At 44.2% G+C, this 16,233-nt stretch overlaps 1 protein-coding gene across 15 annotated transcripts in view; it reads right to left on the bottom strand.

The window, feature by feature from the left end:
- Window positions 1-16,233, bottom strand: part of CACNA1C (calcium voltage-gated channel subunit alpha1 C) — a 424,545-nt gene that overhangs the window by 8,937 nt on the left and 399,375 nt on the right. For 8 of the 15 annotated variants that reach the window (XM_072360924.1, XM_072360915.1, XM_072361011.1 and 5 more), the window contains 13 exons: window positions 16,127-16,218; window positions 15,306-15,471; window positions 14,306-14,433; window positions 12,600-12,696; window positions 11,747-11,849; window positions 9,779-9,880; window positions 8,158-8,285; window positions 7,352-7,501; window positions 6,064-6,416; window positions 5,151-5,177; window positions 3,701-3,829; window positions 2,935-3,044; window positions 1,396-1,499 (listed from right to left, as the gene is read on the bottom strand). In XM_072360924.1, coding sequence (XP_072217025.1) covers window positions 1,396-1,499; window positions 2,935-3,044; window positions 3,701-3,829; window positions 5,151-5,177; window positions 6,064-6,416; window positions 7,352-7,501; window positions 8,158-8,285; window positions 9,779-9,880; window positions 11,747-11,849; window positions 12,600-12,696; window positions 14,306-14,433; window positions 15,306-15,471; window positions 16,127-16,218 — 1,689 coding nt within the window. The remainder of the gene's footprint in view (window positions 1-1,395; window positions 1,500-2,934; window positions 3,045-3,700; window positions 3,830-5,150; window positions 5,178-6,063; window positions 6,417-7,351; window positions 7,502-8,157; window positions 8,286-9,778; window positions 9,881-11,746; window positions 11,850-12,599; window positions 12,697-14,305; window positions 14,434-15,305; window positions 15,472-16,126; window positions 16,219-16,233) is intronic. The other 7 variants (XM_072360945.1, XM_072360961.1, XM_072361020.1 and 4 more) reach the window with 1 other exon arrangement.

Genomic DNA, 16,233 nt, shown 5'->3' with positions numbered 1-16,233 from the left:
CTCGATCTGTCAGGCAGAACAACAGAACTGGATTTTCAGCTTAGTAGAAACACATACAAGGTGTTTATCCAAAATGTAAGGTACCAAGGAGGTTGAAATAAGCTCTTAGGGATTATTTTTTCAGCTATATATATATTTAGATATCATTATGCATCAGTATTTCACGAGAATCCTCCTTCAAGCACTGAGGAACAACTGAATCCACTGTACTTAGCAGAGGCAACATTTCTACTTTGTATGCTCATTTTAAGCACTTTTGGAGGCAAATGACTTTGTAAAGTACTAATACGGATAGGTATTGCCAGCTGGAAGCCAGATGCCAATTTTATTATGACCCTGCGGTCTGGCTGGGGGTGCTGAGATGGGTAGAGCTCTGTCTCTCTAGGTTTGGAATTGTATGGTGGGATGAGGAAGGACAAAGCTCCATCCTCTTTGTACAGGTTGGAAGGAGGTGATTCTGCTGGCTGGGCAGGGTGAGAGGGTAGGAGGCACGTGTCCTGTAGGGCTGGCACTGCTATGGGGGAGGCAGGGAACTGTTCTCTGTACCCTATCCCAAGAGATACACTACCACAGCTGGAGCTTTCTGCAGACCGCTGCTTTCGTGAGCTTGATCCTTACAGTATAACTGGCTGCTGCTGCTGCCAGGAATGGAAATGAGAAAGCACAGAGCATCCCAGGTGCACTCAGCTCTCACTCCTCCAGCTGCTGTGACTTCTTATTCCTCCCTTCCCTGCCATGTGGCATTTTCTGCTCCTATGCCCCTGTTCTGTACATGGAATAAGATGCCACCGCGTTGGTGCTGCCATTGGCACCTGTTTCTTTTATGGTAACAGTGATGTCATCAGAATAAAAGACACAAATCTACTCTGGACTATGACAGCTGGCTAACAGTCTAGATATATGCCTAAGCATACACTGGTAGGCTGCTGAATGTCAGTTATGAAGGTCATAAGAGGCTGATAAATTACATGTAATCAGTTTATCTTTTAAACGATCAATTGCCTTTACTGACTAGCTTTCATTAATATGAAGTTAGACTTGGCACATTTTATTCATATATGCACTATTGTCCAAGCCAGTGCAACTGCACAGCAGAGTGCAATTTGGGTAGTTATTTTTATCTGACAGCTAGGTTTCTATTTTGCCCTTTAATGGACATCAGGTAATAACTCTGATGGCTCTAAAGAATATGTCCCTGTAACACCCTTCTGGGAATTATAAAAATCCTGAAATGAATGTGATGACAACTAAATTTTCTAAAATCTGGACCTGTAACATGGGTGAGAAATTATCTCAAAAGGTGTTTAAAAGTGGGCTGGGATGCAATGGGAGAGCAATGCACATGGTAGATTCTCAGTTGCATTGCTGGGCCCTTTGTGGTTATGAAAAGCTTACCTGATGATGTACCATTTGTAAAGGCAGAACTGTCTTCTGCGAGACATCTACGCCCTGGTTTTTCTGTCTCTTCAGACACTCTAAGTGAAAAGATGCTCGTCGACCTGAAACACCAATCACAAACAACTGTGTCCATCACTCATATTATACTATGGATAATCTGAGTTCAGTTTCATTTACTTCAGTCTCACTGGAGAGACAGCCAAGACACCCACAGTTAACCTCTGTCTGCTTTCCCTCTACACCTTACGCTTTCCCAGGTACTTGTACTTGTGTTGCTGATTTTAATTTTCGAGACATCATTGCAAAGCACAGTCAGGTGACATGGGCCAACTAACACAATTTTCCAAGCAGGTTGCAAGAGAAAATTCTGGATGATTCTACGACTGTCCCAAGCAGTTAAAGTGTTCTCAAATCTTCCTGGTTCAGGCAAAAAACTTGGCAGGGCTGAAAGGGCAACTGAGGTCCTGGCACTATGCCTGGCTGTGTCCAATGTTCAGGAGGAGACATGTGGCTGCTCAGGTGACACTGGCCTCCCACTTGCATGTGACCTGTCTCCCTTAACAGCCAGACATACCACAGTTTATGAGGCTGTGTCTGTATCAAGATCAAGTGGAAGCAAACTAATTCAGTGGTTGAATTCACTGGTGAATTGAGTGTTGGGCATGTATAGATGAGGTGCTTTTAGTAAACTGAAAAGGTCTTTTTTAAAAAGAAAATAAAAGATTTTGGGAGTAACTATTAAAATATCTGCACTGTTTACTTGATACAAAAGTAAGCTTTACTTCTGTAATTAAGAGAAACATGCTTCCTATACAGGAATTTCAAAGTACAGCAAAGTACACAAGTGTGCAAGCTTTACTGCTGGAGAATGGCAAATAAAACCATTATTTAAGGTAAAGCTGCATCTGCTGCTCTGTGTTATAGCACAAAGAACCAATGCAGACAAGGAGATGCTTTCTCTTTCTTGAAAACAAAAAAGAACAACAAACGTATTACATCGCTATCTATTCACTAGAATGTAGTTAATGCATTATTGTATCAAGGACTGTCCACAAATTCAGCCTTCCAGATAAACACAGGAAGTCTCATTGAGAAATATGTATTGTATTAACTTAAACTGAAATTCACTGTTTTTCATGTTGCAGACAAAAGAGACAACCTCTGCTTTCTCCCTTCTGAATACAGACAGAACAGAACACCATATACTCAAGGCCAGTCTACCCGGTGACTCCCTAGTGATTGTTTGGACAGCCTACAGAGCCCTAATAAACTTCTCTAATTCATAAGAAGGTTTAATCAAACAGATCACATGGACTATTCAAACAACCATAGGTTTATCTACTGACTGAGCATAAAGTTAATAGAGTCCCCTGCCTGATCAGGACAGAATGCATGCTATGGTATTCCTGGTCTCAATATCTAAATATGACAACCACTGACACTCAGCCCCATATGTGCTGGGATTTCTCTAGCAAGATATAAGAACTCAGCCAAGGCAGAGGAGAGCACAGCTGGCATGTTGCAAAGGAACATTACCTAGTGCTGAGGAGCACAGAAACCCTTTCTTCGGAGAGTGCCGGGTGTCCTCTCCTTTGTTGTTTTCTGGTGGAGTAAGTTGTCTGTTTTCGTCATCTTGGTATGTGAGCCTGGAAAGGAGAGCAAAGGGATTCTAGGAAAGTAGCTCATATTGGACAGAATAACCCCTCTTCCAGCAGGAAAGACAGGAAGGTCATGCTATCAAATGGATGCGAGCTAGCTAACAGGACCAGGTGAAGCAACAGAGACTGTTGAGACAGGAATGCTCTAAATACAAGATGTGGGAGCATTAAGTAGTAGAATCATAGAATCACAGTATCATAGAATCACAGTATCATAGAATTGCTCAGGTTGGAAAGAATGTTAAAGATCCTCAAATCCAACCACAACCTAACCAAACGACCCTAACTCTAACAACCCTCTGCTAAATCATGCCCCTGAGCACCACATCCAAATGGTTTTTAAACACATCCAGGGATGGTGAAAGAAGTGAATGGTGGGGAGGCCCTGCACATCCAGATATCTCATTCGGAGGAGAAGTAAAATCTCATGCAAAAGGTCTCCCTTTCAACGTTATTTTGTTATTTCTCAGGGCTGAACTGCTTTTTATTTTTCTTTAAACTTTCTGATATTTGAATTGTGCGACTGAAGTTTTCCAGCCTTATCCCATAAATTGAAAAGTTTGTAGAAAAATGTTACATCTTCCCACCTCTCCCCCTTAATTCAAGAGCCACCCAAACACTTGGACTTAAGCTGCAAAGCTCACATTTCAGTAGAGAGCAGACTTGGTTCACTACAGTACTCAATGTCTTCATTCAAATTTTCATCATAAGTCTCATCCTGAGACACTTCCTCTTGGCAAACAATTGCCAGCTGGCTGTCTCTGGAACTGGAGCTAATGAGCAAAAAAGACAAGTCAAGATACAGAGATGGTAAAGAAAACCTGCTATAGAGACAAGAATGACAGGCTCCATCTGTCTCAGTTTATTACAGCGCTGAAGAGCTATCATAGAACAATCAGTCACTGAACACAACTGCACAGTTCACAAATACAAAAGCAACAACCACCACCGCCTGTGCCCTCTTTCAGAGGAAGTTTCTTAAGTCAGTACTGAATGATACTGGAACCATTTTGTTGTCATTTGTGACTACATGTATTCTATACAGGTGCATATCACCCTGAAAACTTTTCCGAGGCAGTGAACTTGAAGTATAATCTGATATGGGTTCTTGGAAATACAGATTTTTATCTTGTTGCAAAAGCTTTGGTTATGAATTTCAAAGAGAAGCCTCCATGGCAGAGTAACCTCAGCTCTGTGGTGTATTGTCTCTATCTCTCAGATCCTTCACTCTACATCAGCTGTCTGTTTTGCGACTTCTTTAGGTCCTCATTTCTTCCAATGTTTTCTACCTTTTCTGCCTTTCTTCTCATCACTAGCTGCAGAATGCTTCTATCTGAATTCATCTGATCTTTTCAAACTCCTTGGTGTAACAGCCCTTGGCTCCACTCTGTCCCTCTGATTCAAGTCACAGCCCTCATATTTCACTTTCTGAGTTTGTTTTCTGAAGAGCAGAGTAAAATCTGAGGGTAGCATGAATCTTTGAAATACTGACATGCAGATATTACAGTCAGTTTTGACTAGCATTCACAGAAGAAAGCAGCGTGGTAAAGGCTTTTTCACCTTTCGGGGTCTGCATAGGAAACATTATTTTCTCATTCGTTTCAAGCAAAAAGCACTAGGAACAAAGTATATATCCATGGTACAGAACAATCCAAAGGACAGTGCTGGAGTGATCTTCCATCTGAGATGGGAACCAAGTAAAACTGCTAAGGTTGAAAGGGGAGAACATGGCAGCTTCCCCATTCAATAGTCTGTGTTTAGTCAAAACCAAACAAAAGTTGGTGTGAACACGGCAAGGTGTATTGCACTGTGCTGTGGCCAGAGAGTGCCTACATGTGTGATCCCAGCTAGAAAGCCTAAGAAAAAACAATTCAGAAACCAGCTAGAAAACATCTGTATATCACAGTGGGCAGAAAAGCTCCAAATTGGTGGTATTTTTGGGAGTTGTCACAGCAAACACTAAAACTCCTTTTTAACCTACTGATTCTAAAAAGAAGAGCTTATAGTCAGTATTAATTGGGATTTGAACTTTCAATGGGACATAAAATGGGCCTTAAACCCAGAGAGTGTTAGAGCATGAGAGAGAACACGTACCGTCCCAATGCTTCGTAGTAGTGTGTCCTAATTCAAGGGAGGTGCACAAGGAAGCAAGGAGAGAAAAGAACACCATGTTAGCAGTGTCACACCGGTACAAGTCAGCCAAATGGGGGCAGCTGATAACAAACTATGGCCTCCATAAGGTAGGCAGGAGGTAGACAAGCCACTAGATTCTTCACTTGAGTAATTACTTGAGTAATGTTGCACCCACAGAATTTCCTCCGTCTTATTATCACCTTCAGTCCTGTTCTGGAGCAGAATTTATCCACCTTTTCACATTGTTCTCTGTCTTAAAAAACAATTTTCAGCTCAATCCTGTTTTTAATGAGCGACTAAAAAAAGAAAACCCCACTGATAAAAAGAGACATTTCTTTTGCATTAGTCATCTATGCTTAGACAGCCTGAAGAATGCCCAAAGAAGGGGATTTTCTTTGCTTTACTCAGTATTGCGTTTTCAAAAACCTTGCTTCCCTCCTCCCAGAATATCTTTGGTGACTGCTTTACGGACATGATGCACTGAAGAAAAAAACACTGACTTCCACAGATCTCCCTAACTCTTAAGAGATGAGCTGCGGTTCCTTTTTCTTTCAGTTAACAGTTGATAAAACGCCTCCCTTTGGTGAAAAAGGGGTAAATAAGGCTTCCTTTGGTCCTTGTAAAAGTTTCTTCATGACAAAGCCCAAAGAAGTCAAGTGTTCTGATCAGTGAGGCTGCTGCAGCTTTGCAGTGGTCAGTGGATGCATATCTGATGCACTGTGGGTTTAGCACAAGTGGAGAACCCAGAAGGCTCAATCCAGCCTGCAGGCAGAGCAATAGGCAGGGTGACTTTAGCTAGGCAGCAGTACTTTGGTTGTTGGCATGCATGTTGCTCCCCCAGGTCCATAGGCCCATTCTGAGCTGTGAAACTTACCTTTTGGAAGGCAGTTTCCAAGGAGCTTCTTGCACACGTATGGTGGGTGACAGCGGAGTCCCATGGCCTTCCACTGTGCTGACAGTGCTGGGGTAGCTGGGTGGGCTTGGGAAGCGGCACAGGGCAGTATTGTTGGCATTGTTGATGTTTGCATTGGAGCCTGAAGATGAGTAGCTGCTGGGAGTGAAGGTGGAGTCCACCAACTTCTCATGAGATGGAGACTCGGTATCTCCCTGGTTGTTGCCAGACTTATTGATGTGCAAAGGTCTCTGGGTGGTGAAAGTCTGGGGGAATGCACTCCTGCCATCACTTTGGTAATAGCTGACATGGTTTCCAAACAAGCCTCCGGCTCTCTGTTAGAGAAACAAATAATATTTTCCCTTTGTCAGTAAGAAGATGTGCAAGGGCCCTGGTATTTCCTCTTGAGCCTGTTTTTGAGGGAAAGTAAATGTGAGGACCAGCTTGGGCACTATGGACACTGCTCTCTAAACCAGAAGCCCTGAACTTCTCTGTCAGAGAGACCTCTACAGACAAGCTGTGGAAGTGTCACCTTTTAATGATATTTCTGTTAGGACTAGCCTTGAAACCCTGAGAGTACGTGACTGGGTAAGGTGGCATGAATGAGGTTACTGCTCTTTGGTCTTCACGGTACAGTTTCAAGATAGTATTTAGACATAAGAGGGAATCTGAGAAGAGCATGAGTAGCTATTAAGAAGAAGAAACAAAGATTTAATAAGCCAGTCATGTACTGTTTGGATGATGAATTATGGGAAGGATAGACAGAATCTTTCTGTAAATGATTGGAAGGGCAGACATGCCAAAGGAGAAGAAATATTACCAGAGGGTACAAATAGATGGAATGGGGATGAAATAACAAAGATAAGATTTAGATAATTGTTCGGGAAATTTTGTCCAGGACCGTAGGATTTCTTTTGGGCTCTGAGGTACATTTTGAAAGGATAACACTTGTGCCACTGAAAGGAACACTAAACAAAAAGCTGAAGTGTGTCTAGCTGCTGCTATATGGACAGAAAGATGGCTGAACTGAGTGTTTTCTCAGATACTTCAGCCACTGTCCTTCTGATTTTATTTAGATTTAATACAGTGCAAATGTCCAATAATAATTAAAATGAGATAAAAACATGTAAGATTTGTAGGATCTGGCACCCTGACTCCACCAGTCTTTCTTGTCAGTTGAATTACAGACTGCACACAAAAAAAACAACCCAGAACCCTTCAAGCTGAGCTACTGGTGTAGCCTCAGCTTGTAGATTTGTTTAGCACCTACCCGGAAAATATCATCTTCAGAGGCAGCAGAAACAGCTTCTTTCATAGCCTTATCTAGCTCTTCCTCAGCTGTCAGGTCTCCAGAGATCGCTCGTCGGATCTCTGGACCAATGTCGTGAAGTGTGCGCAAACCAGCCTGCAAAACAGCAAACTGTAGAGCTTCATATCTCCGAGTGGTTATGTGAGGTATAAAAGCAATGCCATTTTTTCTAAGCACTTAACGTAGCATCACCCAGCTTTTACAACAACACCAACAAATTCAGTTATTTCATCTCCAACTTAGAGAGGGAGAAACTCGTAGCAATCCAACCCAGGAATGCTCTTAGTCTCTCGGTTCCATCAAAACAGGTCAAAGCCATAAATCGATGGGCCTGATTGAGCAAGTCTGCAAGCTTTCAACTTTGGCTTCTCAGATCCCCTACCAGAAGCCCTAGAGCAGCCACACTTCCAGCTGAACCATGTACTCAGCACCTCTGAGCATTTCTTTTTTTTAATCAGAAGCTTAAATAAGGATTTCAAAACCAAACTTCTGACATCTGAATCTAGGCAGTGCTCAAACCCCTCACTGACTGGAGTCCACTCCAGGGAGGTATGTTTGATGATTTGTCCCTGGGATGGTCTTAGAACCCAGGTACACTTTTGCTTTTTAGCTTATTTTGTCTCTTGGCAACACGCTGTCCCTGACCTGTTACAGTGACTCTTTTCCAGTGGGGATAGCCCACTGCAGCCCCCAGAATGGCTGAGAGGGAATGGGGAGTCAAATGCCTCAACCGTATCACCCCTGTCCGTTCTGTGCCCGCTTGTCACCTGCAAGGAGAGTGCGTTGCGCTGGGAAGGCTTGCCCACCAGGCCCTGTTCTTTGCGTTTTTTGAACTTCCGGAAATACTCTTGAATCAGGAAAGTGGCGTAGAACTTCCCAACAGTCACCTCATCGTCTGGAAAGGGATATTTAAAAAATAATAAGAATAAGAATAAAAAAATAACCATATCATTTCAATCAATGTGTTTGCTAAGGTGAGACCTGCAGTTCAAAGCAGAAACACCAGGCTCCACAGTGCTTCTCTGCTACTTACAACACCAGTACACAGGGCTGAATGAAGGAAGGGACTGCTCCACAGTTGGAGCTTTACGCAAGCAAACAGGAGGTGAGGTGAACATGGTGTTTGCATAGACTGGTTTGGCTGGCAGAGAATGCCTATTGCTATGTATCTCTGGATGTACTTTGGTTATGGACAAGTGCCTCTAAACTTTCTAATCTCCAGTGCTGGTTTATTACTTATGATCTTGCTGTAGCGGTAGCCTCCCAGTCTGGGTCAGCACATGCTGCTTTCTCTTCTGACAGCCTGGGGTAATGCATACTCCGCATCTGTTCTCACTAACAGCATCTGACTGACCATCCATTCCAGACCTGATCTTGCCCTTCTCTACACTGAAATTCTGTCTTGCTGTGTCTAGCGTGGGTGTGAGTGAAACGAAGTGAACACCTCTCCCCAAAAATGCAGTCACTGCTCAGTCCTTGCTATATTCTTATTCAAAATGAGCTGTTGAGCCATTTTTGCACCCAGCTTTTATTCAGGCTACTCTCCTCCTTTCTCCAAACCTGCTGGAAATTTTTATAAGATACAGTCCACTGAGTTCAGAAGAGGCTGAGCAAGGTTTCAAGATATGGTTGCAGCTGTTAACAAGCTGACAAGTGGTATTTTACATGATAGTCTCCAGAAAAACCTGGAAGGTCAGTGAAGGGACACAGTCGATGCCCATGCATCTGGGCTTCTAAGAAGTCTAGCAAAGGAGGAGCCTGGAGGCTTGGTGAATTACAGCCCAGCAGGGACACTGCATAGAAACCTGCAGTGATCAGTCTCACCAGTTCTGACTGCTGAAGATTGTCCCCATGTCCATATGTCTTAGACAGGTAGAAAGCAGTTCTGTGAGTAAAAAATGAATTATAAGGCATGCTAAAGGTGGGTTTGCTAAATGTAAAGAAATTAGGAGAAGGGGCTGCATCCTCAGCTTGAATGTAAGGCCATATCTCCTCTACAGTCACATAAAGTCCACATTGTTCCTGGAGCTACTCAGTTCTGTTTGCTTCCTTTGTCTCCAGCAAGGCATTAAATAATAATGCCCAAAGGAGCATATGCCCACAACCAGAATGGGGCAACAACGAGGAATGAAAATTTCAATCTCATATTTAAGTATCTTTCTTCCTCCTCTGATTTTTCAGCATATATACATATGCTGAATATATACACTGGTACAGGCAAAACTACATCTCAATCTGACGAAACATCCAGCCGGATAAACAGGTAATAACAGTTTGTAGAAGTAAGCCTGACCCCTGTATTCTACCTGATGATCAGGAGGTACAGTAGGACATGTCAGGTAGGGAAATGACAGACATTCACAGACTGGGACAGCATCTTACACTCACCACCTGCAGGAGGCACCACCTGGTCCAGCAGCTTCATACTGGTACGCTTCCAGATTTTCTTAATTATTGCTCTAAGCTCTTCATTGGCTTGCTCCAGGTTACCTGCAGGGTGAAAACCATCAGAGACAGGAATTAAGCCAGAGCCTGCAGAGGAGCAATTTCACACGCCTAGCATGGCAATTGCAAGAGGAAAACACCAGAGCTTTTAAAGTGGTGGAAAGTTTTGGGCAAAGAAGTTCTCAGATGATTGCTAAAGTCCCCCTGCAAAGAGGGGAATATTCTTCTTGAATATGCAGTCACCTCAGGGTGAAGATGATCGTGTTACTACCTTAGTATACCAGAAACAAGGGAACCACAACGTTACTTTGTTCTGAAAAGCAAAAATCTCATCCAGTACTTCCAAACTCTGAGATCCCGTGAAGGTTAGATATAATGACAATAGAGGTCAGTTAATGGGAAACTAACTACTCCTTGAAGAACACAAATAATTATCGGTAAAGATTCAGCTTTACCTGAAGATCTAAGCCTCCTTGTGGCCCTTTCCAGGAGTTACCTCATAGAATTGTAGAATTACAGAAGATCCTGAGTTGGAGGGGACCCACAAGGGTCACTGATTCCAGCTCCTGGCTCCACACAGCACCATCCAAAATCCAACCCCTATGGCTGAGAGCAGCGTACAAACACTCCTCAAATTCCAGCAGTCTGGGGCTGTGCCCACAGCCCTGGGCAGCCAGTTCCATGCCTACCACCCTGTGGTGCAGACCCTGTCCCTCACCCCCAGCTGCCCCTCCCCTGACATAGCTCCATGCTGTTCCCTCCAGCCCTAACATTGTCACAGAGAACAGTGCTGGGGCTGGTGTACGCCAGGGTACGGTTTGCCTTTTTGGCTGCCAGGGCACATTGCTGATGTTCAACTTGCCATCAGCCAGAATCCCCTGCTGCAAATATAAATTACTAAGGACTAAACTACTGTATTTTCTTTCCAAGGGTGCTGTTCCTCCAACTTTTCTTCCTGCTCTCCGAGCACTAAGGCTCCTCCTCAGTGTGCTACACTAAGCCTCTGCATGCCAGCAGCTCTTAATATGATGCAGTGAAGACATGAACATTAAATAACATTGCTGAGGATGAAACAGCTGGAAAGCATCAAAGGCAGAAATATGACTCAGGAGGTTGAATTCCAAACTCCTGCCCTAACCACTTACAGGATCCTGCAAAGGAAAGAGCAAGCAGTTAGATGGTTTCCCAGGAGTTCACTGGTGATGACTCTGAGAGTCTAAGACTAAGACAGATGAGAAAAGCATGTCTTTCTTTGGGCCTCTTTTTCATAAGGCACAAGATGTTGCACAGGGGTTGCAGTTTGCTTTTCCCTCAGGAGAGCCTCTTTGACTACAGACAAGTTTTGCTTAGCACAAGATTTAAAGCCTCGCTACCATTTTTTTAATCCTACACTTCTTATTTTTTATCTTGTTCTCTCCTGTGCCTGAAATGTAACATAGCCACTCCTGAGATGAGGACTAGCTGTGAATGACAGAACCACATGCTCTTTTAGAATATCTAATTAATCTATCAAGCCAGGTTTTGATTCAGGATCAGTATCTTCCATTATAGAAGGTGATAAGAGAGCAACAAAGAGGACAAACCGAGCCCCAGTTTTGCCTGCTTTCCCCTACTGGTCTAAGAAAAAATATTAACAGTTTGTTTGCTTCCCATCTGACCTTAGGCCTACAATAGCACTATCACTGCAATATCATGTTAACTCATGTTAAGCGCTAGCTTTCTAGATAATATGGAGATAGAAACACTCCTTAGAAGGCATTATTCCTTCAAACATCTTTACACTGATTTTTTCTACCTAGCAGTGCATATTAATAACTGAGATCATTGTACACGAAATGTCATTGTATTCCAGCTTAGCACACTTTGGTGTGAACACTGCTCAGCTACCCTTGCACTCAGCAAGCTTGTTACCTTCTGTCTTGATCCTCAGTGCAGTTCTGACCAGTGCAAAGAGGGTGGCATTGAACATGACAGTTCCATCGCTGTTCAGTGGCATATTCATGGAGACAAGGCGCTGTGGAATAAGGAAGAGAAAGAGAACAGTCATACTTTGTCATGGACTGAATTGCTCTTCCCTACTTATGGTACCCTGAAGACCTGCCACCCCTCTCAACTGAGCATTCATGGCCTGTGGGTTTGGTTACATGATCATAAGAATATGTGTCATATACAGCTTTTGTCCCAGATACGTTGAGAGTTTGCCCTGGGATCTCTCTCCCACTGCTGGATACTCCGTTTTCTTCAATATGGCTATCACTTTCTACCCTTTGTTTCCCCAGTGGCCAGTAGGCATTTGAGAGTGGGTGTTGAGTACTGCTGCAGCTGCACAGTGAATTTCATAGAGACTGAGGACATATATTTGAGGTACCAGATCCTCCATCCTTACTTCTGCCTAGGGACATGAGTTAACACCAGGGACTTGGTTTGAACTCTTAATGCTTTAAGGGTTGATTTTGTTTGAGCTCTAACGCCACTTTCATGCAATGGTATTTCTGTATATATGCCTTGGCTTTTGAATTGTGCTCTGAGATTGATAAAAACAACTACAAGTGCCACATACAAACAATGGGACTTGCAAGTAGCTTCAAGGGAAGGAAGCAGAAAGGTTACAAACATGTCAGTTTTCACTAGAGACAATCTTTTCCATAGCTGGAGTCACACAACCAAAGAAACGAGTGAGACAGAAAATCTGTCCTTGGTATGTGTGTTTGATATCACAACTGCAGGTGACTCGCAGTCTTCTCCAAGCTGCTGTGTGCCTTACTTTGCAAGCCACTCGGTGAGGGCAAAGCTTCCCGAAGCCCAGCGGAGGCTGAATCCGCCGGAGCAATGTCACCACGTCCAAGTGCTTGATCCGTCCCCTAAGGAAGAAAGACTATTGAGGGTCACATCTTTTCCACAGGTGATCTGCTGAACCCTGTGCAGCTGCTGCTAGAAGTACCACCAAGATCTTTCCAGGCCTGTCACCCTCTGTAACCTGGACACTGCTGAAGGTATTATTTCAGACCCCTGGTATTCAGTGATTCCTCAGGACCTGCCCAACTCTCCCATCAATACAAAGCAGACAGTTGCCAGTGATACACAAGTCAGTACTTGCAAGAATTGACTTGAGTGTTTTGAAAGCTGCAGTTCCCTTGTGCACAGATAGTTTAGTGTTCTCCCCACACCACTGATCTGCTCTAAATCTATAACTGCTTGTTTGCCTCCTGGCTGTAAGGCACAGCAGTTGCAGAGGTGTAAAGGGTCTCTTTTTTTTTCTTGAGCTTTCCCTTCCATTCCATGAGCCAATGCCTTTTGATGCTTGTTTATGCCTTGGGCTGTCACTGGGGCCAGTGCAAAACAAAGTCCTTAGGTGCCTCAACTGAGACAGCAGCGGTTGGATTTAAGTTTTGTAAATGGTATTTCAAAAGAAGAATTCTCTCAGGGAGACAGAAGGGGAGGTTCAACCATGGGACATTGAGAGGGAAGAGTTAAAAAGAGCACACCTATAGACAGCAATGAATAGAATATTATTTGGTAAGGGATTATCTGTTATATGGCTTCAGCTGCTGCAGTCTTGCCTTCAAACAAACACAACTAGTAGCATCTGTTTTGTAAGCTAACAGCGTATTTATTACAATGCTGTGCTTGCCCTCTATCAACAATGAAATTCTCTTTGGACAATCACCTGGATGGGAAGAGGTGTTTCAATTTAAATAGCACTCTGATAATGTGACATGGCCTCACATATTGCAGAGCCTGAGCCCAGATTAATCTTGACACTGCCTCCTCATCCAAAACAGAAGAGATCTGCTTTTCATTCACGCTAAGATCTCTTTCCATGGATTTTGCATTATGGAAGGGACTTTGCAATTACAATTGTCAACTACATTGTTATGCAACAGGGATCTAAATGCACTTTAAGCCTAAGCATGTGTCAAGCAGAGCATGTAATACTGAATGTCAGTTAAGCTCTCGTGTGAGTTGTTCTTGTGTAACTTTAAATCCCTGCAAGTCTGCTGATACAACCCTGCAGATCGTGTAATGCAGTCATGTGAAGCTACCAGTTTTGATGGGCCTATATGACACATGACAAAGTAGAGATTTGAGCACAGCAGCTCTTCTGTGAGTAGAAAGTCTAATAGAAGGGTCGTAACTTGGATTCAATATCCCAAACACATACAACAGCAAAACAACTCTCAAACCTTCTCTTTCATTTTCTGGTATCTCCTCACTTGACTGAAAACAAAGCAAAGTCCTGCCAGATAATGGTGCAGCTCAGATGCATAGAGTTTTGTGTGTATCACTGCATTGATGGCCTGTGGATTTACCAGCAACAATACCTTAAGGAGGGATCTGTTTTAAGATTCTTGCAGAAAAAAAAAAGGTTCCTGAGGAAGGGATGTTGCACTTACTGCACTGGGTCTGAAGAACAGGAATCAACAGGCCTGTTCTCCCGAGGAGCTCTGCTATCCAGGCTGGGTTACTTACTTGGCTTCAGGGTCATACTCTGCCCAGATCCTTTTAAACTCATCTAGGTGGTGTGGTCCTAAAATGGACCAGTCCCGGGTCAGGTAATCGAAGTTATCCATTATAACAGCTACAAAAAGATTGATGATCTGAAAACAAGGACAAAGATGACTTGGTGTATGAAATAGGTAACAGCAGACTTTACCACATTCTCAATTCAAAGTCCAGGTTTGGACTTGTAAACCTAAGAGGTCATTTGGGGTGGTTTCTCTCTGTTCCTGCACGTATGCCCTACATTTTAAACGGGAAAATGCCCAAGACAGGACATCCTCAGCTGGTCAGCATTTAGCAACTGGATGGATGAGGCCCAAGTGTGCCGTAGGTGTGCAGTGAGGGCTTTTTGTTTACCTGTTGTCTTTGCCCGCCAGAATGGGGTAGTGGTAGAGAACCTGGAGTTTATCCTCCGTGGGTTGTGAGGCTGAGATAAAATTCCTTTCTCTTGGCCCCAGACCAACATTTTAAAAATCTTGCTGCTGTTCACTGGGAGAGTTATGCACACTGATGTGAGCTGCAGAACATGTGCCGTCACTCTGAGCAATGCCATATTGTCAACACGGAGCAGATGCAAGTGGGGTATGTGTATTCTCACAGTCATTGCTGCTGGCAGGGGAGAAAAAACCTGCTCGGCAGCCAGAAGGAAGGTAGGAGGGAAGGTGGGAAGTGTGGCTGAGGCGTTGCTAGCCTCAGCACAGCCCACAACATGCTAATTTGGTTTTCTCATACAGGGGTAGAGGGAAGAGGGCTCCTTTGCTGTGCACAAAGGCTGAGCACCCCCCCAGGCTGCAGGGAGAGGTGGGACCTGCAGGGCCTAAGGAGGAATTGTCATGGCAAGAGTGCTACTGGGGAAGACCTCACAAGGAAATTTCCCATCTTTGAAGCTATCCTGCTGTGCAGTGCTGAGACTCAGAGAGACAGAGGTCAGCCTGACCGGTGCAAGTTACAAGTGCTTTGGCCAACTCACCAGGAAGGCACAGAGCATGTAGAAGCTTATGAAGTAGAAGACAGCAAAGCTGCTGCCACAGGAGTGGTCGGCTTCGGTGGAGTTGGCTGGCTCTGACTCTGGGTCGCACTTCTTGTCTGGGAGACAAGCCAGCATGATTTCCTGCCAGGCCTCACCGGTGGCACACCTGGGTAAAGCAAAGAGTAAGGGAAGACAGCAGTAACCCTTGTTAAGGAAGGGAGCTGCACATTAGCAACCTTCTGCTGCTCTCCCAAAGTCAACTACAAGCAGGTGAGACCTACGTCTGGGCTTTTACATTCTGCTGAGGTGTATGTGACACGGCTATACCTCCATGAAAACAAAGACAGTTGCATTTACACCAACTCCCCATCCACCCCTCCCTGGGCCTAGCACACCTGGTCACAGCTGGAGCAGATGATGCGCAAACAGAGCTAGGCATGGCCATGCCAAAGCATGCCTGGGTCTTCATCCCCCTTTCCCTGCTAAAACAAGCTGGAGTCATATTGGCTTGATTTGAAAGGAGGAGGAGTTTGTGATGAGTATCATGGTGTGAGAGAACTGAACAGCTGTTTGCCATTCTTTTGAGCAGGAGGAGCTGCTTCCCTGCCTGGGCACTGAGTGCTGACCAGCGGCAGGTGGCAGGGCATGAGGCTTAGCAGAGTGGTCATTTCATCTGGCATAGATTCTAGGTTCTCCCACCAAGGGACAGCATGTTTCTACTCACCTTGTGAGCACAACGTGTTGGAAGGAGATAAACTGTGCCCAGGAGCAGAGAAATCACACTCCCGGACTGACACAATCCAGAGCTGTCAGACACCCACCTGAAAAGCAGCAGCACCGCTTGGGGGAAGGTCTGGAAGTTGTTGTTGCGGTTGATTTCTGTGGTATCGTTCAGCGCAATTTTACCAAATACCTGGCAGAAAGCAGA

The sequence above is a fragment of the Excalfactoria chinensis genome, chromosome 1, assembly GCF_039878825.1.
Source record: "Excalfactoria chinensis isolate bCotChi1 chromosome 1, bCotChi1.hap2, whole genome shotgun sequence".
NCBI lineage: Eukaryota > Metazoa > Chordata > Aves > Galliformes > Phasianidae > Excalfactoria > Excalfactoria chinensis.
This window is presented reverse-complemented; position numbering and strand designations above follow the sequence as displayed.